General features: G+C 34.3%; 4 protein-coding genes across 11 annotated transcripts in view; all 4 read right to left on the bottom strand.

Moving 5' to 3' along the window:
- Positions 1-101: 101 nt before the first annotated feature.
- On the bottom strand, positions 102-1,516 carry LOC109244651. Its single transcript, XM_019411774.1, has 2 exons — positions 983-1,516; positions 102-878 (listed from the first exon to the last, which is right to left on the bottom strand). Exons 1-2 carry the CDS (start codon positions 1,514-1,516, stop codon positions 102-104), a joined length of 1,311 nt encoding a protein of 436 aa, XP_019267319.1.
- A 188-nt stretch (positions 1,517-1,704) lies between these two features.
- On the bottom strand, positions 1,705-2,547 carry LOC109244650. Its single transcript, XM_019411773.1, has one exon. The coding sequence runs from the start codon at positions 2,545-2,547 to the stop codon at positions 1,705-1,707; it is 843 nt and encodes a 280-aa protein (XP_019267318.1).
- Positions 2,548-2,989: 442 nt separating this feature from the next.
- On the bottom strand, positions 2,990-7,055 carry LOC109244658 (ankyrin repeat-containing protein At5g02620-like). Its single transcript, XM_019411787.1, has 4 exons — positions 6,652-7,055; positions 5,698-6,269; positions 4,900-5,309; positions 2,990-4,029 (listed from the first exon to the last, which is right to left on the bottom strand). The coding sequence occupies exons 2-4, from the start codon at positions 6,029-6,031 to the stop codon at positions 3,160-3,162; spliced, it is 1,614 nt and encodes a 537-aa protein (XP_019267332.1). The 5' UTR covers positions 6,032-6,269; positions 6,652-7,055; the 3' UTR covers positions 2,990-3,159.
- A 14,460-nt stretch (positions 7,056-21,515) lies between these two features.
- Positions 21,516-24,100, bottom strand: part of LOC109244657 (nudix hydrolase 9-like) — a 5,324-nt gene continuing 2,739 nt past the window's right edge. Inside the window, exons 8-11 of one of the 8 annotated variants that reach the window (XM_019411778.1) lie at positions 23,310-23,330; positions 22,963-23,121; positions 22,829-22,899; positions 21,516-21,826 (exon numbers count right to left, since the gene is read on the bottom strand). In XM_019411778.1, the coding sequence (XP_019267323.1) occupies positions 21,757-21,826; positions 22,829-22,899; positions 22,963-23,121; positions 23,310-23,330 (321 nt within the window). In that variant the 3' untranslated portion in view covers positions 21,516-21,756. Of the gene's footprint in view, positions 21,827-22,767; positions 22,900-22,962; positions 23,122-23,309; positions 23,331-23,454; positions 23,794-24,100 lie in introns of those variants that run through there. The other 7 variants (XM_019411782.1, XM_019411781.1, XM_019411780.1 and 4 more) reach the window with 7 other exon arrangements.

The following is a 24,100-nucleotide window of genomic DNA, read 5'->3' as shown; positions in this document are numbered from 1 at the left end:
GTTTTTGACTTTAGGTATCAAAGTTATAGCTGTGCTGTTAACTGGTTTATACATTTGTGCAGTCTCAAAGAATTCCTCCATAGCCAGTGTCACCTCTTCACCTATACTACCCATGCCTTTTTGAAAAATACTGCATTGAATCCATCATATCCTAGAGCCTTCAGATCATTAATCTCTTTCAATGCCTCTCCTATTTCTTCCTTAGTGACTTGTCTGATCAGGTGCATTTGTTGTTCTCTACTTAATGTAGTTCCCATTTTGATTACATTAGGATTGATAGCTGGAATGGAATCATCTTTTGACCCTAGTAGTTTCCTGTAGTAACCAAGGACTTCTGCCTCTATTTCATCATCTAGAACTAACTGCCTTCCCATATCATCTGTTAGAATTTGAATTCCATTTGTACTGTTCCTATGCTTCATCTGTGCAAAGAAGTATCCTGAATTGGAGTCTCCCAGTTTCAGCCATTGCACCCTTGATTTCTGTTTGTAGACACTTTCCTCAATCTGCACCCACTTTTCTAATTCCTGCTTCAGTATCTTCTCTTTCTCAATTAGCTCAGTGTCTTGCATTCTATTGCTCATGTCTTCCTGTATTGTTTGCAACTCTTTCCTTGCCTCTTTAATTTTTCCTTCCAGTCCTTTGTAATGCTTTGTATTTAGATCCTTGACAAGCTTCTTAGTTCTCTTTAGTTTATGCCAGACTGTTTGCATTTTACCAGCTTCCTTTCCCTCCTTCCAAGCCTTTTCAACTTGTTGGATAAAGAGAGGATGATCATCAATACAGTTAACGAATCTGAATGGTCTGCTTTTCTTTGTATGCCCCTGTGTGATCATCAGCTTCAGAGGAGAATGGTCAGATATTAGTGGCTCTAATACCTGAATTTTCAAGCTAGGCATATTCATCATCCACTCAGTGTTCACCAGCCCCTGTCTATCCTACTATATGTATGGTTATTTGTCCATGTATAACCCCTTCCCACAGATTGTAATTCATTCATACCTGTATCCATCATGTACTCCTTGAAGTCTTTCACTTTCATGTCCTGCACTTCTGATCCATGCTGTCTATCTGTTACATGAAGTACTGCATTAAAATCACCCATTGCCAGCCAGGGACGTTGTTGATTGCTATTAATCTGCCTCAGCTTATCCCACAAAGGTTTCCTATCTTTGATGGTATGTAGCCCATATACTGCTGTGAACCCAAACTTAACTGGCTTTGACTTCATGCTAATCTGCCCATGAATAAGCTGTTCATCAATTTCCCTAGGATCAAAGATGTATATTCTAGGATCCCATACTACCCATATTCTTCCTTTTTGTCCTGTTCTAGCATTAGAGACCCATTCCCATCCTGGAGCTATCTTTTTGATTATTTCATTGGCTTTCAAGTCTTTAACTCTGTGCTCTACTATAGCTATTACAGCTTTATTATTTATTCTAACAAACTCCTTTACTTCTTTCTGCTTATACGTTTTATTCATCCCTCTAACATTCCAAGTTACAACACTCATACTGGAATGAAATAAGGATAATGATAGTACCCCTGCTCCCCTTGGCTACTGATCTGGCTAGTACCTGCTACTTCACTCCTTTGATCATACATCAAGCTCTGGAAAGCATTAAGTTCATCAATACTGTGAACTTCTTGTTGCTTAGTTGTGGTTGCTCTTGCTGCTGATTTGCCTGCTACTGTGATCCATCATGCTTCCTTGTTTTGCATTCCATCTCTCCCTTGATCTGTCTCAGTCCTTTGTTGTCCTGAGCATTCTTTTGTCTGGTCTTTTTCCTTATTTTCGTTTCCTTCTTCTTTATCTGCTCTAACCCATATCATTCTACCCTTATTAGCCTTCTTCTGCTGTATATTTCTTTGTTGTTGCATTGGCTTCCTGTTTTCAGCATAGTCATGACCTATTTTCAAACACTTACTGCAGTATTTAGGTTCCCAGTCATACTCCACCACCTGCATCATCTCCTTCCCTTTAGGATCCTGAAGTTTCACCTGTCCTGGAAGGGGCTTAGTGATATCCATTTCTACTAGTAATCGAGCATATGAAATCCTTACTGCTCCAGTCATACACTCATCAGCATAAATAGGGTTACCCAGGGCACTTTCTATTTTGCTTAAAGCAGTCATACTCCACCAATTAACAGGTAAATTAGGCAGCTTAACCCACAATGGGATTGTCTTTAGCACCTCATCATGTAGGTTGAACTCCTCCGACCATGCCTTCATAATTATTGGTCGATTATTGATCGTATGTGGTCCTGAGTACAAGACTTGGTCCCTTTCCTCAATACTACTGAATCGTATAATGAAATAGTCTTCATTGTGGTAGTAGATCTGAGGTTTCGCTGAGTACTTACCCATTGAATTCACAAATCTGTCCATAGCTCCAATTGAGGGTGATTCACCTATTACATATATGACAATGGCATTTTTCCATTTTTCAGTCTCCTGTTCCACATCATCAGCTTCGAGCTTCACCATTTTCTCCCCATTTTGCACAATTGGGGCAATAAATTGTAGATTCATGCCCTTCATAGCCAATTTGTTCCCAACCACCACATTTACAATGTCCCAAAATTGATAACATTATCATATTAATTACACAGAAGGAGTCACAACTGACCCTTGCAACAACAGTTTTCATCACCATAGAAATTTCATCTTCTAAAAAAATCTGTTAGATTATGTACCACCAACCGATAAGTTGAAGGTTCGCGTCGTATGAAGTGTTACGAAAGTACCACGATCAATACTCCCAAGGTCGGAAGGGGAGATAAATTGGGCAAAAATTATTTTTAGCCCGTGACCGAAACTATTTATATCCGGTAGCCGCAAAAGTATATAAAATTTATATATTTTTGTATATAACATACATAAAAAAATACACACACACACATACACACACACACACACACACAACACACCATATATATATATATATATATATATATATATATATTATTTTTGTCGGCTATTATTTTGAGAGCGACTATACAGTATCATTTTCTGAAAAAAAAATTACAGCCTCAAAATTGTCTACAAACTTGATAAGTAGAAGTGTGGTTGTGTTTTTTTTGTTTTTTTTAAAAAAAAAAATTCAAATCCCACCTAACTTAAGGGGGAAAAAAAGGAAAAAAATACAATAGTTTATATAGCATATATTTTCTTGTATTCATCATTGTCATCAGAGAGGACTGAATCTGATAAATCCAATGACTTGCTAGCCATAGAGTTCTTTCTCATGCTCTTCTTGTTTGATGACTCAATCCTATGGCTTATAACCCAAAATAACATTACTCCAATTGTTGAAATCATTATAACTGCTCCAAGAATTGACACAATAATTGCCATCAGCCTATAACGTGTGCCAACAACAACAAATGACAGTGCCAAATATGCCACTGAAACAAGCACACAAGCCACCCACATTAGCTTGTTTATAATTGACATCAACTTCTTCTTTGCTTTGCTTTCAATGACCACAACTGTTGTCTGAACAACCACAACTGCAAGCGAGATGAATAACGCGATAGAGTCGAAGACAAAGAAAACGAGAAATCCAGGGTGGTTCGATATGTTTGCTTCTCCAATTATATGGCCAGGTGGGAGGTTATCTGGATCCATATAGTATTGCCCTGGCACTTGAAATATTCCTGCAAAGGCAACTGTGGCGATTAGTACAGCAACGACAGTTGTTGAGTTGATCGCGTTGTTTAGGCCTTCTCGATGCATTTTGTGGAGGCGTTTGGCAATGCCTTGTATGCGTTTTCTTGTCTGTCGCGTGTGTTTTAACTGATCGTGCACCTCGTGTTTGATGTCACTAACCGTTTGCTTCAACTCTCTTGCTGGATTTATTGCCTGTGGTTTGAGAACTCGTGCACTTTCAACGCCATGTTCCTGTAGGATGGCTACAGTCTCAGCCTGTGACATTTTCTCAGCAGTGTCGAGAGCTGTCTCGTGGGACCTATTGATCACTTTTTTGTCTGTTTCATTCTGCCCAAGTAGCAATTTAACAATCTGCAATATCAGTCAAAGCAAGTCAGCTCTCCATATGATCAACAATTCCACTTCATTTATACTATCAACAATTTGGTTCATATATGAAGTAATAACCGGTACAAGTGGCCTAGCTGTTTTTGGAAGAATATGAGCATTTTAATATTCCATCAACCATATATAGACTTTTTACACTTAAGTTACTAATAAGCACTAGCAGCATCATGCTCAAAGAAGAAAGGGCAGCCCGGTGCACTAAGCTCCCGCTATGCGCGAGGTCCGGGGAAGGGCCGGGCCACTAGGGTCTACTATACGCAGCCTTACCTGCATTTCTGCAAGAGGCTGTTTTCACGGCTCGAACCTGTGACCTCTTGGTCACATGGCAGCAACTTTACCAGTTACGCCAAGACTCTACTTCTGCTCAAAGAAGAAGCAACCAAAAATAAAATCAGTCGAACATGTCTTTCAAAGTGAGTGAGCAATGAACAAAAATATATACTCCGGGATAAAGTGTTTTGACGGCCAAAGGAAACCTGATATCAAGAGACTTCTCTAGCCAACTCTAGCGTGTAATCAACAAAACAAGGCCCCTTTGGCATTTGTTCCAGGGCAAGGAATACATCAATGACACGAAAAGAGCGTAAATTGTCTATAAGCGAAAGGTGCAAAAAGAACAGAACATCCTCTAAATTCTGGTTTCTATTCCACTATTTCTTCTGATGTAATTTAGTATCGCTAAATTAACAGAATAGCAAAAGGGGAACTGTTTGCACTAAAACAATGTCTTAAAGCCTCTAACTAGAAATTGATTCCATCTCTTGTTCTGGTAAACATAGAACACTCATTAACTAAAGTATCATCAGTACAGCAGAAGTTTTAGATGAAACATACCTCCGACCTCCCTTTTCGAGCTGCAATATGCAATGGCGTATTACCCTTATTGTCAACCATGTTAATTAATGAAGGATCAGTTTTAATCAGCTCCACCACAACCTCAAGGTTTTGTCCTTTGACAGCCATGTGAAGTGCAGTCTGTCCTTTATTATCCATCCGTGTCGCAATCCCTGGCTCCCTACTCAAAAGAGCCTTCAAAACCTGCAAATGTCCATTCCTTGCAGAAGAATGCAGCGCTGTTTTCCCGTTACTTTTAGCTATAGTGGCCAGACTGCTTTGTTCCTCTAAGAAATAATTCACCACCTCTATATGCCCTTGGTTTGCTGCAGTATGCAAAGCTGTTGTATTTGCAACATCAACTGTCATCGCTAGCTCTGGATGTGCTTCCAGTAGTACCTTCACCATATCTGCAACATTCCCAAAAATGAACAAACAACAACAACAATGACAACAATGCCTCAATCTAAAGCAGGTTGGGGTCGGCTATAAAAAGGGGCAGCCTAGTGCATGGAGGAAGTGCCACATCCCAAGGGGGTGTGACGTAGGCAGTCTACCCTGATACAAGCATAAGTGGCTAAAACAGGACCGGCAATATAAATCCTTAGTCGCTCCATTTAAGCTCATACTGTCCAATAAATATTATACAAAATAAAAATAAGAAGTACTAGAAAGTTCTCTATATATAATCTCAAACAAAGAATTGAAGTTCATCTAAATCTCATAAATTTGACACCAGAAAAATGGAAAGGCTAAGGTGATACTAGCAGTTCATATATAAATCATCCAAAAGCTTACCTAAATCTCCTTGTTTGGCGGCAATATGCAATGCATCAAACCCGTTCCTCGCTTTGATTCCAGCTGCGACAAGATCATAGTACATGATCATCTCCCTAACCACCTCATAATAACCATATTCAGCTGCAACATACAAGGGGGTCTCTCCTGCTGAATTTTGCTTTATCAACAACTCCGCTAATTCTTCCTCGCCCGTGTTCTTTATAGTCTCTCTTATTGCAACAATATTTCCAGCTCTAGCTGCCGAATGCAACGCAGAATCATCACGTTTCCCCGTTAATTGTTTCGTCATCTTTTTCCGGGGTGTGGTTGGCTGAGCTATTGGTGCCTCCATCTTATTAAAACTGCCCAAAACCCCACTTCCTCTTCCCTCCCTATGCTAATCTTGAACCACAATCCTTTTTTTTCTTCCCTCAAACACTCAAATCAACAATCATATTTTTCAATTCTAATGAAGGTTCAAGAGCCAACATGAAAAACTTTATTCTATAATCACACTTCCTCGATTCATCAAAGCGAAAAACTTGAATTTCACTCACATTCCTTTTCAAGTTTGAGCCAAAATCAATACCCTGGTAACAACAACAACAACAACAAAATAAACAACAACCAACAACAACAAACCCAGTATAATCCCGAAGTGAGGTCTGGGGAGGGTAGTGTGTACGCAGACCTTACCCCTACTCCTACCTGGAAGGTAGAGAAATTGTATCCGATAGACCCTCGGAACGTCATAAACAGCAAAATCTTTAAAATATTTCTTTTTCCACATGAAGAAAAGCATTCATTTTCAATTTTTGACCTCAATTCATGATTTTCAATACACTATCTAGCCACCAATTTTTTTTTTTGAAGCTTTGTTACCTTATGGCCATTTTCTTCTCCTTCTAAAGTGCATGCATTACATAATCAAAATATTGCCAATAATAATAAAGAAAAAGGGAAAATATTTACCTGGATATGAAGAAACTTCTGAAACTTCCAACTTTTCATAAAAATTCAAGAACCCCACAAAAAGAAAGAGCTTTTTTTTTTTTGTGATAAAAACAACCAATGTGTATTACTTTTAATAAATGAAAAAAAAAAGCTTCTAAGAATTATGGGGGTGTCCTAAGAAGTTGGAACAAGGAAAATGTAAAAGTATAGAATTGCTAGAGAAAAAGGGAATGAAAATGGCACATGCATTCACCAAACAATTTTTTTGTATTTGTATAAATAATAAGTGAGAATCACCACCCACTGAGTTCTTGAACAAAAAGAAAAAAGAACCAAAAAAATGGAACTTTTTCTGAATTTGGTGGTGATGAAGAGGATGGTGATGATTTGAATTTTGAGAATCACATTTGAAATATTAATGGTTATTTTTTATTTTTTATTATTATAATTTTCTTTCAATAATTTGATATGAAACAGAAGAAAAAAACTGCTCCCTCTGGTTGGTGAATAATTTCACTAACCATATTACCAGAAGGTCTAGACCGCACACATATATATTCTTTACAAAAGTAAAGCGTGTACCACGCGCTCTCAGGAGCTAGAAGCAATTGTTTTACATTTGTGCATGTAATTTTTTTTTAGACATATCACTCCAAAATGGAAAGACATAGAGATTATTATGTTTTTTCCAAAAATTGAAACACTTATCCTTAAATGGTGTTTGGCTTGATTTTTTATTTTTTGGTCGGAAACGTTGAGAAAGTTTTAATTAAAATTATTTTCACTCTTTTTGAAACAAATGCGACCAAGTTTTTCAGCTTCTTAAAAACTGAAAATAAATCTTCTTTCTTAATATTTTGTTGAATTTTGTCTTTTGATTTTAAAAAAAGTTTGATTGAGATACTTCTTCAATTTTTTGAAGCCAATATAAAACGAATGAAAATCTTGAAAGTTTGTTCTTCAAGCTACTCGTTTTTTTTTTTTAAGAGGAGCTACCGGCTTTGAGCTCTAAAAATAAAAAAATCTTTTGATATAAGGCACTTTATATCAAGTCATCCGTTCGTTTACATTTAGTGGGCGTTTGGATAAGAGTTGCAAAATTCCAAAATAAAGGTGAATTTTTTTTAAAGTGAAAATAATATTTGAAAATTAGAGTTATGTTTGGACATGAATATAATTTTGGATTGTTTTTGAATTTTTGTGAGTGATCTGAGAGTATTTCAAATTTTCGAAAAATTTCAAAATTCATCTTCAAGTGAAAATTGCAAATTTTATGGCTAAACATTAATTTCAAGAAAAAGTAAATTCTTTTTAAAAAAAAAGTAAAAAAATTCCTATGTCCAAACAGGCTGTGATAATTTCACATAAGTACAGCTCACATAGGTGCTTTTCATTCGCGTAGCCACCATTTTAAGTGTTCATCCGTATAGCCAATGAAGCCCTCTACATTGTTGCCTGACGGACATTATCGCCTGACATCAATCTCATAATGATCTCTTTCCTTTTTTTTTTTTTTCTATTTCTCCTATTTGTTTTTTCTCTTCCAAATTAATGTGACTATCTGACAAAAAGTCAAGTTATCACGGGTTTTAAGTCCTTACTTTTTCTCCCTCTCTTTGCCTTATTTTTGTCCGAAATTTACCAAAAAAATGAGTATACTGTCATTTTATATAGTATGTATATATATTTCTACACAATTGTACATTGGAATGCAATGTATACACATTATTATATGCTCGTATATATATAATTATACATACTTATATACATATTTATACAATATATATAATACATATGTATGAGTATACAACATATGCACTGGATGTACATAAATTCAACATGCATATTTTACACTAGAAAAAAACTTTCCAGCCATCACTAAACCTTTATTTCAACATAAAATTTACCATATAAAAAAAGTGTCAAATCTTCATGAAGACCTCTTATACAATAATAATGTATATACACCCTTATACATTGAAAAAAATATAATTATACATCATTATACACAAATCTACACACTTATACCTATTTTATACATAATTATATAATATTTGTATAAGTGTGTATAAACACCAGTTATACGGTATATGCACTGAAAAATACCTTATGTCCATCACTACACCTCTGTTTAACACCAATATTATCAAAAAGAACAAGAAAAAAGAAGAAGAAGAAGAAGAAGAACCAATCAGCTCAAGATAGGTCTAGATGAATCCCAAATTCTTAAATTTTGTCTCACCCAATCAATAATACTATTATTAGTCAATACCCACCTGGATTGAAGCACCAATTCACAATGAAAACTTCCAGATCTGAAAATTTTAGCTTCGTCAGTGGCGGAATTATGATTTTTGGGACTTATATTTCGATACCAAATGCTCACAGTAAGAGACTCAGAGATTTATCAATCAAAATTACTTAAATCATTAATGGGTCAAATATTTTCTTCCTCAATCCTATCAAACGAACAACTAACTTCATATTCTTCATCTTACTCTAGACTTTCATCTTTTTGCATTAGGAAAGTTTGAGAGAATTACAAAATATTAAGGAAAACTAGATCTGGAAATCAGAGAAGAGAAAAGATAGGATGAAAGATAGATTTAAAATTATAGAAGATAGAAGATGAATATGGGAGATAGATCAAAAAAATATGGAGGATAGAAGATGATGGCCTGTAGAGAATGAAGAGGCACCAGGAGAGAGAGCATTTTGGGCGTGTAGGGAAAAAGAGAACTAGGTTAGTGATTGAAATCTTTCCTTCAAATTCTATACAAACTGGGCTATAGCGGGTAAACTTAAAAAATATGGGCCATTTTTTATTATGGTGTGAAGTCATGTGTATTTTCTTGTAATTCTTTCATAATNTAATTATAGCCCTTGTCACTTGGCCTAACACGCCCAACCCAAAAGGCCCACATTTGAAGTCCTTACCTAGTTTGGCCCAGGTTATACATAATCTGAAAGAAATTTTCAGCCTTTAGCCACTATTACAAACACTACTTTTAGGGTTTCTTTATTTTCATTTTTCCCCAGCACACTTTATACTCTCAACCCGCCTCTCTTTGCTTTCTCCTTTCTTTCTTTTCTCTCACTCACATAGATCTGAATATTTATAGAACTCAAACTTGATTTAAAGCATTTTCTCTACTAAGTTGCTTAATCTTCATAAATTTTTATAGATCTCAAATATTTGAATCTCGATTTATGTGTGTCGAAATTTAAAATTGAAGTTTTGTTGCATCGATATTCTAAATTCCATTGAAGGAGCTTTGAAGATCTAAGTTCAACTCAGATTTGGAAAATCTAACTCTAAAGTGATGGGGTTAAGTTAAAAATTATTGTAAAAGCTTGTAATGATAAGAATCTTGAGTGTTGGGTTAACTGTGTTTGATTAACATTGGTTTTGGGAACCATACTAGTTGAAGAAGGAAGGTCAAGATGAAATTCAATTTTGTATACACCGTTCTACATCATTATACAATATTATACAACATTATACAAAATTATAACGAGGGTATAATGTTGTATAATATTGTATATTGGGTGTGAAAATACTGTTATACAACATTGATCTTTTTTTTTTGAAGTAAGTTTCTCTTTCACGATAGTAATTTTAGTTTTGTTGCATGTTTTTTATTTTTAGTTTTTCCACAGTTCCCTTTTGCTTTTTTTTGGTTACTTTTTGTTTAGATTTTTCTTTTTGCTTTTACTTCGTATTCTCTATGTTTTCTATTAACACTGAGTTTGCTTTTTTTTTTGCCCAGCGAAATACTGGTATATATTATTCAACATTTCATATACAAGTTTATACAAACTTATACATCAATATACATTACTGTACAAATGCAGTTAAAACTGAAAAATAAAATTTTTGTATTTTTCTCACTTTTATCTTACAATTTATATATAAAGTTAATTTTTCCGTTGATTTCTCTACTAAATGATGAATTTTCAAATTTTTCTTTTCTTGTTGAGTTTTCTGTCAAATCAGAAACTTTGGAGCAAATTCATCTATATAGAACTTGGAAAATAAGAGATTTTAGGTCTGTTTTTTGTATGTTTATAGTTGGGATAGGAATGTATAAACTTGGGTAAGAAATAGAACAAAAAACCATAAAAAATTTGCGTCAGAATAAAAAGGGCATGAAGGTTTTTTTCGGATCTGAGCCAACTAATATTGGGCTTCATATTTGTAAACTTAAATCTGAGTCATCCGATTGCAAAGTTAACTTGTGGAGTGTATTATTACGTAATTCTTTCTTTTCACTCCTATAACACTACCGACTCTGAAAATAAATTAGTCAATAGTTCCTGCCTATCTAGTCAAATCAGAGTCATCATTTGTCTTGATTTACCCTTCTAAAATATTAATTCTTGAAGCCCGTGCTAAGCCCGGGCCCAAACTGAAGATATAAAAGCAAAACTTTCATTTCACTCCTTTAATATTTGGCGTAATGGCTTTCTGGCCAATTAAACTTGTACCGGATTTTAAAGCCGATACACGAATTTACATTGTTCTCATTTGAACACTCAGACTCACATATCCGGTAACTAATAAACCTATTTGACCGTTGACCATGCACATATGGCAGTGACAGAGATGATGTAGACAAGATGTGTGCAAGTCACGAAAATTACGCGCGTGACTACAATAGTTTTGATTTAAAAAAAATTCTAAAACTAGAAAAACAAAATACAAATTTAAAGAAAGAAAATAAACCAGGCCCACTTCCCCCATGCCCCAGAAATTCCCTTCACCCCTGTGTTCTTTTCCCCCATTGTCGTCCGTCCCCACCTCCCAATTCTTTTCTTTCTCACCCTCTCTAATCTACCCCCTCCTCCTCTTTTTGTTCAAAACCCAGGCAGAGATAGTGAAAAACAAAGAAAAACAATGGATTTTCTTAAAATTCTTGTGTTAATCCTTTCTCTTACATTAACTCCCTTTCCCCTTTTTGTATCCAATCTCAGACCGGGAGACAAATAGAGAAAACACAAATATCAATAGAAAATTATCGAGTTTTGGGTAGAAAACTCCATTTACGGAGGCCGATTTCTTCCTCTTTCTGATTTCACCATTTATGTCCTTCTCTGACATAGCCTAGCCGGCTCACTATAGTATTGGGCGGCCTCCATTGTTTCAAAACCATGAATTCCTATTGATTTTTACTGAAATTTTAAAATTAAATTTACCTTTTTAGTCTAGCCAAGAGCATAGTGGTATTGTGAATTTGATTTAGAAATAAGAGAGAGAAAGAACACTGAAGAAAAAGAAAAAGAAGAATAAAAATAAGGAAAGGAATGGAGGTGGGTGAACGGAGAAGAAGGGAGATTAATTTTTAAAATTCCATTTAAAAATTTTAAGATTAATTTTTTTTAATAATAAGGACCCACAAATCCACATGTCATATAATAAAGACCAAACATGTGACATGTCATTCATGTCAGAGCGACTGGCGAACACGTTCAACATAAAGTGTTTATTAGTATTCATTCCGTCAAGTTGAAGTGTTCAAATGAGAAAAATATAAGTTCATGTATCGGCTTTACAAAACGGTACAAGTTTAAGTGGCCAGGAAGCCATTACGCCTTAATTATTTAACTTTCATTTTGATGATTTTTTTTTAACTTCAAATCACATTCGGAGCCAGAATTTGAAGTTTATGAATTCTGAATCTGTGACGACCCGGCAGGTCGTCTTAAGAATTAACATCCCGATCCCCTATTAACTGCTTTCCCCGAGTTTATTTATGCTATTTTGATTTGCCGGGATGTTCGGTTTTGAGTTTCGGAGAGTTTTGGGACACTTAGTCCCAAAATGAGAGCTCAAGTGTTGGAAAGTTGACCGTAGTCGAAACAGTGTGAAGATGGCCTCGGAATGGAAATTCGATGGTTCCGTTAGCTCCGTTGGGTGATTTCGGGCTTAGGGGCGTGATCGGATTGTGTTTTGCAGGTCCGTATCTAATTTAGGCTTGAAATGCCGAAAGTCGAATTTTTGAAGTTTCTGGTCCGATAGGGAGATTTTGATCTAAGGGTCGGAATGGAATTCCGAAAGTTGGAGTAGCTCCGTAGTGTTGAATGTGACGTGCTTGCAAAATTTCAGGTCATTCGGACAAGATTTGATAGACTTTTTGATCGAAAGCATAATTTAAGAGTTCTTAGAGTTCTTAGGCTTGAATCCTATGTTAAATTGGTGATTTGATGTTGTTGTGAGCGTTCCGAAGTTTTGAACAAGTTTGAATGATGTCATGGGATGTGTTGGTACATTTGGTTTGAAGTCCCGGGGGATCGGGTGAGTTCCGGGTAGGTTCCGGGATGTTTTAGGCCTAAAATCATAGCTATTGCAGGTCCAGAGGAGTTGCAGACCTCTGAACCCACCAGTGCGGTCCGCATAGGATTTTGTGCTGCCGCGGTGGGGGCTTTGCGGCAGCACAAAGTCCAGTGCGGTCCGCAGTGAGGAAAGTTTCACTGGTCTGACTTCGGAAGCTCATATCTTTTGATCTACAAGGAATTTTGAGATGATTCAAAAACGAAAGTTGTAGCCATTCTGCCTAGCTTCCAGAAAGGTAAAGAAAGCACAATTTGGACATCTGTAGAGAAAGTTATGGCCAAAATACTAAAGCCTGTCATTGCAGTCAAATCCACCGTAGACAGCACTGGTTTTTGTGTGGTCAGCGGTGCTCCACCGTGGTCAGCGGTGGTTTTTGTGCGGTCAGCAGTGATGGAAATCCGAGAGGTGCACTATAAATACGAGGTTTAGGGTTTTATTTCATATTTTGACCTAGAGAGCTCGGATTTTGGTGATTTTTTAAAGGTTTTTCAAGAAATTCATCGGGGTAAGTGATTCTAACTCGGATTTAACTAGAGTACATGAATCTATCATTGAATTCATCATTTAATTCGTGATTTGGGATGGAATTTGGGAAGAAAATTTGTGAAATCTTTCAAAAATGTAAAATGATGATTTGAAGGACCAAATGGTATCGGAATTGGATAATTTTGGTATGGTTAGAGTCGTGAGGGTATGAGGACTCTGAAAATGTAAATTTTACCCGATTTCGAGACGTGGTCCCGAGGGGCGTTTTGGTCATTTTACCTAATTTTGCGTATTAGCTTAGAATTTAATTGTAGAATCAGTTACTTGAAGTGTTATTTACATTATGAAATTGAATTGAATAGATTTGGGCCATTTGGAGTCGAATACTCGTGGCGAGAACGTGGTCTCGGGTTGATTTTGAGCCGGTTCGAGGTAAGTGGCTTGCCTAACCTTGTGTGGGGGACCTTCCCCTTAGGATATGATATATTTGATAATTGAAATGCCTTGTACGTGAGGTGACGAGTACGTACTTGGGCTAATTGTTGAAAATCCAGTTTTTTTCCTTAAGTATTTCAATTGAGTTCTTTTTCCCGTTTTATTCTACTTGCGAATTTAGCCTGTTGCTAGTATAGAAAAGCATGTTTAGTTGACTTAATTGCCTATTTGCTTAAACCGCCTTAATTGCATTACGTGAAGCATGTTAGGCTAGAATTAACTGTTTACTTGGTACGAAATTTAGCTTAATTGGGTATTCTTGTGTTGCTACTGTGTGTTTTTACTCTGGGACTACGGGACGGCATCCCGGGAGATCCCCTGTATGTATTTATGGTCTGAACTGAGGTGCGGGATACCAAGAAATCACTGGCACATATATTGAGGATACCAAGAGATCCTCGGGATACCAAGAGATCCCTAGCGTATATTGAGGATACCAAGATATCCTCTACCAAGAGATCCCTAGCATATATTGAGGATACCAAGAGAACCTCGGGATACCAAGAGATCCCTGGCACTTATATTGAGGATACCAAGAGATCCTCGGGATACCAAGAGATCCCCGGTTATCATCCTTGGTATGAGTGGTACTTCCTGGTGTTTGCCTTTATTTCTGTTTCCGTTATTGTACTCCTTATTATCCTGTGTATATTCTTACTGTAGATTCTCAATTGTACTGTTTATCTTATCCTGTCATCTTATTATTTATTTAACCTTAGTAGGGCCCTGACCTTCCTCGTCACTACCCGACCGAGGTTAGGCTTGACACTTACTGAGTACCGCTGTGGTGTACTCATGCCCTTTCTGCGCATGTTTTTCATGTGCAGATCCAGGTACCTCTGCTCAGACTCACTATCCTTGAGGCGAGGCGCTCTGTAGAGACTTCGAGGTATATCTGGTGCGTCCGCAGACCGAGGAGTCCCTCTCTATCTTACTGTAATAGTGTAGTCCTTCAGTATTTCCCTTTATTCATTTCTGGAGTTAGAGCTTCTTATGTATCTCTTAGCTTGTGATTCGTGGGTTTCCGGGTCTTGGATTTAGGTATGGGTTTTGAGATTTAAATATGGTGTATGCCGAGCGGCTCATTTAAACACTGTTATTACCTTATTTCTGTTTAAATTGTTTTACTTCAGCAAATTTGGTTTTTCTTCCGCAATTAGGCTTACCTAGTCGTAGAGACTAGGTGCCGTCACGATGGTTCACGGAGGGCGAACCAGGGTCGTGACAGAATCCTAGTTTTTAAAGTTATTTAGTTCTAAATTAATAATATAGATATTTAGTGAACTTTTAAGACAAATACAGAACTTGAACCAAAACGTTACCGAATCCGACCAAACTTATTTTGTATTTAGAAAATTAATTAAAGTTAACCAAACGAGAGATTTCAAAGATAACCCGATCATGACTAATAATACTGACTTAAATTAATAATATAGATATTTAGTGAACTTTTAAGAAAAATAAAGAATTTGAACCAAAACGTTATCGAATCCAACAAAATTTATTTTGCATTTAAAAAATTAATTAAAGTTAACCAAACGAGAGATTTTAAAGATAATCTGATCATAACAGATAACATTGACTTTTTAAACACATATGAGCTCATTAAAGTTTAAATATAAAGTAAAAGAAATGTCTAAATATAAGTAGAAAATTTTTCAGAAATTCTCAAATTTTATAATACAAATAAAAAGTGAAAGAAATGCCTGCATATGCAAAACTATAATAAGCAACAAATGAAAAAGGAGAATGAGAGATCAACAAGAAACAAAAATCTAGCGAAAAAATGAATATATTTCAGGTTAATAAATAAAATCAATAGAAGAAAGTAACAGGGAAAATAAAGTGCAGCGGATAAGGCTGCTCCTTCCTTACTAAGGTTTTCGAGTTCGAGCCTGGTATGAAAAAATTCTTGGTAGGAAAAGCTTCCTCCAAATGAGCCTTACACGACGCGAATCCGAATTAATTGGGCTCCAATATGGATATCGGACACCAGATAAAAAATAAAAAAACAGAAAAAATAAGGTAGAACAACTTTTAAGAAGTAAACCATAAAGCACAAAGTAAATTTAACTTTAAAAAATAAGGTCAGGACCTAGAAGTAATTAATTGAAAAGTTTACATTTTATTGGAAACTTTTATGAGGACTACAAAAGTCCTTGCTTGTCCCTTATTATATTACTAGTTCTTGAAGCCCGTGCTAAGCCCGGGCCCAAACTCAAGATATAAAAGCAAAACTTTCATTTCACTCATTTAATATTTTAACTTTCAATTTGATGATTTTTTTTTACTTCAAATCACATGCAGAGCCAGAATTTGAAGTTTATGAATTCAGAATCCTAGTTTTTATAGTTATTTAGTTCTAAATTAATAATATAGGTATTTAGTGAATTTTTAAGACAAATACATAATTTGAACCAAAACGTTACCGAATCCGACCAAACTTATTTTGTGTTTAAAAAATTAATTAAAGTTAACCAAACGAGAGATTTTAAAAATAACCCGATCATGACTGATAATACTGACTTAATTAATAATGTAGATATTTAGTAAACTTTTACGAAAAATAAAGAATTTGAAGCAAAACATTACCGAATCCAACCAAACTTATTTTGTGTTTAGAAAATTAATTAAAGTTAGCCAAACAAGAGATTTTAAAGATAACCTGATCATGACAGATAACATTGGCTTTTAAAACACATATGAACTCATTAAAGTTTAAATATAAAGTAAAAGAAATGCCTAAATATAAAAATTCTTAAATTTATAATACAAATAAAAAGTAAATGAAATTCCTACATGTACAAAACTATAATAAGCAACAAATGAAAAGGGAGAATGAGAGAGCAACAAGAAACATGAATCTAGCAAAAAAAAAAAAAGGACTATTTTTCAGGTTAATAGATAAGATTAATAGAAGAAAGTGACAGGGAAAATAACATGCAGCGGATGAGGCTGCTCTTTCCTTACCAAGGTTTTTGAGTTCGAGCCTGGGTATGAAAAAGTTCTTGGTATGGAGAGCTTCCTCCAAATGAGCCTTACGCGATGCGAATCCGAATTAATCGGGCTTCAATACGAATATCAGACACCGGATAAAAAATCAAAAAAAAAAAAAAGGTAGGACGAGTTTTAGGAAGTAAACCATAATATAAAAAGAATATTTGACTTAAAAAATAAGGTCAAAACCTAAAAGTATTTAATTGAAAAGTTTATATTTTATTGAAAACTTTTATGAGGGCTACAAAAGTCCTTGGTTGTCCTATATATATAGGACTATTGCAAGTTTCAAAATCTAACTTCACTAAACTATCCACATGTGAAATTCACTTAAATATTTTAATCATCACTTAGTATGGAATATATAAATCTAATTAAACTCTTAAGAATACTGTCTAGTCAAATTTAATCACATTAAATACAGATGAATTATTTGTATAGCAATAAGACAAATTTCATATACTAAATACCATATAAATTTGTTTGCATATATACATTAAAAAATAGAAAAAAGTTTGTGTTTCTTAAAATCATCATCAAACTACATTATTCTATCATAATTAATAGCTTGTTTGGCCAAGCTTCTCCAAGATCAAAAATACTTTTTTTGAAAATATTTTTTTCAAAGTTGAAGTGTTTGGCCACGCTTTTAGAAGAAAAAAAAAAGCTTTTTAGTAGAAGCATAAGCAATTTTGGAGAAGCAGAAAAAAATAACTTATATCCAGAAGCACTTTTATGAAAAAATATTTGAAAAGAATACACTTAGAAGTACTTTTGTACCGCTTGGCCAAACATTAATTGATTCCCAGAAGTGCTTTTCAAATTAATTAGTCAAATACAAATTGTTTTCACCAGAAAAGTACTTTTAAGAAAAAACACTCATGAAAATAAGCTGAGTTCAGAAACTTGACCAAACAAATTGTAAATAATGTATTCAGATAATACTATCTGAACCAATTATTCTATTTCATTGAATTACTATTTTCACTTGTGATAGACATTTATACATAATACTATTTAGATAAACTTATTTATGTTATCATGGGTGTGCTAAATTAAACTTTTCGCACATATTATATCCGCAGCAATAATGGAAGAGACCTAAGGAGGAATCTCGAATTTGATTCTAACATTTGTCCACAGCAAACCTGCGAAAACAATCATGTTCTTAGGCCTCATTTGTTTTTTATAAGATTAAGACGTCTGAATCTGAATACACATTTGAATATCAAGATGTGTATTAAGATTAACACATCTGAATCTGAATACACATCTAAATATATTAAGATGTGTATTAAGATCTGAATAGAAATAATTAAGACTGTTTGATTTTTAACATCTGAATGTATAAAATTTATTTTTTTCTGAAAATTAATAAACATAAAATTCAAATAAAATACTAACTAATCTAATGTTCTATCAATAAAATATATCATTTTTTAAAATATGATAGTTGTTGGTGGTGATGACTAACGGGTGAATGCCGACTAGAGGCGGTGGTTAGTCGTAATTTTGGTTGATGATGGTGGTTCATGATAGTAGCTAGTAGTGATTGGTAATGGTGGCGATTATGATTGAAGTTGGTGGTGGTGGGTGGTGATAGTTAATAATGTTGGGTGGTGGTAGGTTATAATGATGGGCAGTGCCGGCTGTGATTGTTGATGGTGATGGGGTGGTCAGTTGTGGTAGTTGAGGCAGATGAATGTTGATTGTGGGTGAGAATGATGGTGGTCGGAGTTGTGGGGATAGTAGGTGGTGATGGTCGATAATGGAGGCTATGATTTAGGATGATGGTAGCGTGGTGGTGGTTGGGGGGTGGGGGTAGGGGTGGTAGTGGTGAGTGGTGGTGGTGGTGGTGGTGGTGGTGGTATGGTGGTAGTTGATAATGGTAGGCGGTGGCAGCAGTTAATAATGAATATGTGATAGCATCTTAATGAAATTAAGTCTCTATTATAGATCTTAATCATACAGACCTATTCAGACCCATTAAGTGGTTATGAAGTAAAAAAAACAAACACACTTAATGATTAAGATCTGAATAATTAAGATTCAGACTTTAAAAACAAACGCACTTAATGTCTGAGATCTGAATGATTAAGATTCAGAACTCCATTAAGTGCAAACAAATGAGGCCTTACACGAGTACAACATTACCATGGGCTTGTATGGGTCCCCGCCATATTTTTCTCTGTTGTTGTGTGTGAAAATAAGGTTAGGACCTAGAAGTAATTAAATGAAAAATTTACATTTTATTGGAAATTTTTGTGAGGACTACAAAAGTACTTTGTTGTCCCTTATTATATATAGTAATATTATATTATATTACTAGTCATAGTAAATAATGTTCTCCTGATATAAAATTAAAACGAGACTAAAACATGCGTATAGCTGATAGATGCCAAAATTTCACGGTATAGTTAGTTTTCGGACTGATCAAACTGATACAGCTCAATACATACGAAGAGAGTGTTTGGATTGACTTTTAAGGTGGTCAAATCAGCTTTTAAGCTCTTTTTAGCTTTTTTAAGTGTTTGACAAAGTTAAAAAGTACTTAAATATGAATTATATATAAATTACACATCATTCAATTTTTTAATTTAAGTGATCGGGTGAGCACTTATTTAGGCTGATTAGATATAGCCAAAAGAAAATATGAAATAATTTCAACCAAAGACTAAAAATATAATAAAAGTTCATATATAGATAATTTTTATTAAAACCCATCCTTTTATAGTGAAATAAATTAATTTTTTGTAACAGAAGAAATAATGACATAAAAAATAAGATAATAAAAATAAATATTGAAAAAAATGTTAGAAAGATCTAAAAACGAGAAATAAAATATGACAGCAAAGTTCTTCTTATGTTTCATCTTTGTTGAATATTAAAAATTTGAAAATTAATCTCATCGATTTCAAATATATTTTTTTCAACTCAAATACAAAGATTATAAGATAAGGATATCTTCGAATATTTTTTTAATTTATATTATGTGACGTTTTTAAGAAATCACTGCTACTAAAAACTGATATGATATTCGAATTTGAATTGGGATGCAATTTGAGTAGTATGCATTGAGGTTAAGCCAAGTATGGTGTCGAAAAATAAACTACTTGATAATTTTAAGACATTATATGCAATGTTTTATAATAATAATCAACTAATTTAACATTTAATGATTCAAAGAACAATTTTTTTTTTTGTATATATAGGATTAAAAATTCAAATTCTAGGGCTGGGATATCGATAAACTTAAAGTGGAGTCATACTGAAATAACTCCGGCCAAAGAGTCATTTAAATTTTCAGATAGCCGATTAAAGTGAATTTTAAATTAAGGATAATATCTTCACTTGCATCATTATAAAGATAATCATTATTATAATATATATAAAATTTTAGAAATTGAAATTTCAAAAAAGAAATATTTTTTGAAAGATAATCATACCAAATAAGAGTTCAAGTCGTAGTATAAGAGTCATGTCGTAATCAAAGAATCGTTTATATCATGTCAACTTTTGTGCTTTGCCATAAATATGAGTAATTATTTCAATTTATGGCAATTTTTAGGTTCCAGTGACACCTATGAGAATAGTGCAAAAATAAAATTATCACTACGAGAATAGAAAAAATGTTAGTCTTTTTTCATCTAGTGTTTCTTAATTAATATCTGACTATTATCTATAATTATTTAGAAGGTTTAAATGATAAGAATATTTACATATAATTCAAATAACTCAGATATTTAACATGATTAATGTCAAATATCAAAATGGAGTAAAAATAATTCACTAGCTAAAGAATGTTTTATATTTTTAGATAGCCAACCAAAATGAGTTTTGAATTAAGAATGATATTTTCAATTACATTATTATAAAAATAATTATTATTGAAAAATAATNACATTATTACAAAAATAATTATTGTTGAAAAATAATGCTTTAGAAACTGAAATTTTAAGAAAGAAATATTTTTAAGAGATATCAACACACCAAATAAGAGTTCAAGTAGTAGTAAAAGAATTACGTCTTATCCAAAGAGTCATTCATTGTCTCAACATTTGATTGTTTTGCCATAAATATGAGTTACTCCCTCCGTTCCGGTTTATGTGAACCTATTTCTTTTTTGGTTCGTTCCAAAAAGAATGAACCCTTTCTAAATTTGAAAACAATTTAGCTTAAACTTACAATTCTACCATTAATAAGAAGCTTTTATAACCACACAAATACTATGGGCTCATTTTTGACTTGTTTAAGACCACAAATTCCAGAAGTCTTCATTTTTTCTTAAACTCCGTGCCTAGTCAAACAGGTTCACATAAAGTGAAACGGAGGAAGTATTATTTTGCTTCCTGACTATTTTTTAGGATCCAATGACACCAGCAAGAATAGTATCAAAAAAGAAAAATAGAAGAAATGATTAATTTTCTTCATGTAGTTAATATCCAATGATTATCTATATTTACCGAGAAAGTGTAAATTTTAAAATTATTTACATACAATCCAAATAACTTAAATATTTAACATGATTAGTGTCCGCGCATCCGCGCGGGTACTAATACTAGTAGTAAAGTAAAGAAGCAAACTTGTGGTTCAATATGACGAAGAGAGTGTTTGGATTGACTTTTAAGGTGGTCAAATAAGCTTTTAAGCTCTTACTAGCTTTTTTCAGTGTTTGACAAAGTTAAAAAGTACTTAAAATAAGTTAAAAGCTGCTTAAAACAAGCAAAAGCAGTAAGCTGAGCAACCCCAACTTATTGCTTTTTGGCAGCCGAAAAGCTACTTTTTTTAGCTACCATTGGCGCCTTGTAACATTAAATTGTAGAGTGCAAAGCCTCCTCTGTGGCAGCCGGGCATTTTAGAAGCCATGTTCTCCAAATCACTCTGACAAAAAAAGAAACATGTGAAATTAACAATTGCAAGTCATAGATAAACTGTTTAAAGCAATATGAACCTTTCTTTTATGGATGAAGAAGCAAAACTACCTCTCGAACTACTTTTAGCAACACATACTTAAACAACGGATCAGTACCAAATATAATATACACCTATCATCAGCAGTCTTGAAATGGTGATGCCCGTAATTTCCAACAGATTAAGGAGTAAAAAATGCAAGAAAGGAAAGAGCTCAAAAATAAAATAAAGTAGTCCAGCACATGAAAAAGGTCTTAGAAATGCTCAAACTCAATTTCACATGACAAGTAGAACGCTGCTAAATGGCCCCAGGTAGGACAGAAAGGAGATACCTCTAAGGTTGATTTTATGCAATTTCAAGCTGAAAAGGGTGGAGGATTATTTGGCTAGAAGGATCTTAAGGGTTTCAGTCATGCAACTTAGAATAATATGCCAGGAACAAGGAACAAGCATCACTGATGTTGTGAAGCTGTAAGACAGAACCATAGGATAGATTTGCAGTTATCACTTTCTATTACTCTCAGGCAATATAAACAAAAGATTCTGAGAAAAATATAGACAGAACTCTAATTAATTAGAAAGAAGCATAATATGATTTATAGACTAGATTTTTTTCTGATTCCAAAAACTCAGTACGCCAACTCAGAAATAAACTTCCTTGTACCATTAGTGTATTTATCGAGAAATTCAAAATAGAAAATCCCAATAAAATTGGGATGAATCAGACATTTTCAGAATGTTCTATGAACGACAGGAGTTCTGTACAGTTGCCAAGATGATGCTAATGCTAAAATTCCAGAAGGAATCTCAAAGAAAACATATAGTCCAAAATTAATTATTAAATTCAGACTCCAAATTTAACCGACTAGCTTCAATTGGCTCCAATTTTAACCAACTCCTGTATCACTTACATGCCTTGTTACGACAATTTTAGTTGCATTACATTGCTAGCATTGTGAGTTAGACCACAACCTCATGCTAGATGGTCCCTTTCCCTCCACATGGGACTCCCGCAGCTCAGCAAAAGTGGATCCATATGGCAACTGAGCAAAAATTAATATATAAGACAAGTCACTAGAACTACTTTAACAATTTGTAAAACTAACCATTGAAACAGCACAAAGCTGAGTTGACTCGAAGCCATTTTGTGCGCTAGAATACAATTGTTGAATTTCATCCGACTGAAGATTGCATTTGATGAAGAAGAAAGCAATTGGCCTAACATTCAATACTCTTTGGGATATACCAATAAAGATGGGGCTGGACTGATATAACATCAAAGATAAAGAATAAAGGACAAGAGTTAGGTGTCTTCTACAAATATGAATCCTTAAACGATGCAATCTTATCAGAAATGAAACAACAATCTAAGGGTGCATGTAAAAACAGCCCCCTCAAGAGTTGCAGACAGCCATATTCATAATTAGTCACCAGTCTCCAATGATCAGCTTACAAATGCAACTTTATTTTGTACCTGAAAATCAATGTGTCCTACATTATGTATATTACATTTGATTACAGTAGTACATTTAGTAATCTTGGTGAATTATTTGATTACAGTTTTGAGGTAGATCTTCATGTTATAGCTGACAAATGAATTGAGAAATAAGAACGATGCATTACTCGAAATACACGGTCATATTTTCCTATTAGGGTCACAAAAGGGAAGAGAAGAAAAAAAAATGTAGGTACAGTTAAATGACTTTTGTATACAACAAATCGACAACACAAGAAGCATGATAATTCTCAAGATTCGACGTGATTGTGCTATTTGGTATAAAAAACCTAGAATGAAAATCAGGCTGAGCCCTGATACAAGGTTGATTAGAAATTATATTTATCCAGCCTGCGCTATTGCTTATCAAGGTCCTTCTTCTCCTTCCAGATTACAAAGTTGACCCGTTTCACAAAGTTGACCCATTTCACTTGTCTGCTACCTAAAATATTTTGAGCATACAGGAATTATATACTTATATAGAGCAGTGCAAAGTGGAAAGTTTAGATAGGATCTGACAATGAACTCAATCATCATCCTCACAAATTACAGATACCAGAAAAGTCACATAATCCCCCTCACTTGTCTGCTACCCAAAATATTTTGAGCATACAGGAATTATATACTTATATAGAGCAGTGCAAAGTGGAAAGTTTAGATAGGAGCTGACAATGAACTCAATCATCATCCTCGCAAATTACAGAGATCAGAAAAGTCACATAATCCCCCTCTCCCCTTCCCCCTACCCC

Source organism: Nicotiana attenuata, unplaced genomic scaffold (genome assembly GCF_001879085.1).
Source record: "Nicotiana attenuata strain UT unplaced genomic scaffold, NIATTr2, whole genome shotgun sequence".
Classification (NCBI taxonomy): Eukaryota; Viridiplantae; Streptophyta; class Magnoliopsida; order Solanales; family Solanaceae; genus Nicotiana; species Nicotiana attenuata.
Note: the sequence above shows the minus strand (reverse complement) of the source record. Positions and strands in the feature narration are given on the sequence as shown.

Bases quoted from the DNA above. Each gene is read 5' to 3' on its own strand.
- LOC109244651 (XM_019411774.1), bottom strand. From the start codon at position 1,516: ATGAGTGTTGTAACTTGGAATGTTAGAGGGATGAATAAAACGTATAAG. The intron at 879-982 runs GTGGGAAGGGGT...TTGAAAATTCAG, and splicing joins GTATGAATGAATTACAATCT to GTATTAGAGCCACTAATATC.
- LOC109244650 (XM_019411773.1), bottom strand. From the start codon at position 2,547: ATGAAGGGCATGAATCTACAATTTATTGCCCCAATTGTGCAAAATGGG.
- LOC109244658 (XM_019411787.1), bottom strand. From the start codon at position 6,031: ATGGAGGCACCAATAGCTCAGCCAACCACACCCCGGAAAAAGATGACG. The intron at 5,310-5,697 runs GTAAGCTTTTGG...GGAATGTTGCAG, and splicing joins CGCCAAACAAGGAGATTTAG to ATATGGTGAAGGTACTACTG. The intron at 4,030-4,899 runs GTATGTTTCATC...CTGATATTGCAG, and splicing joins CTCGAAAAGGGAGGTCGGAG to ATTGTTAAATTGCTACTTGG.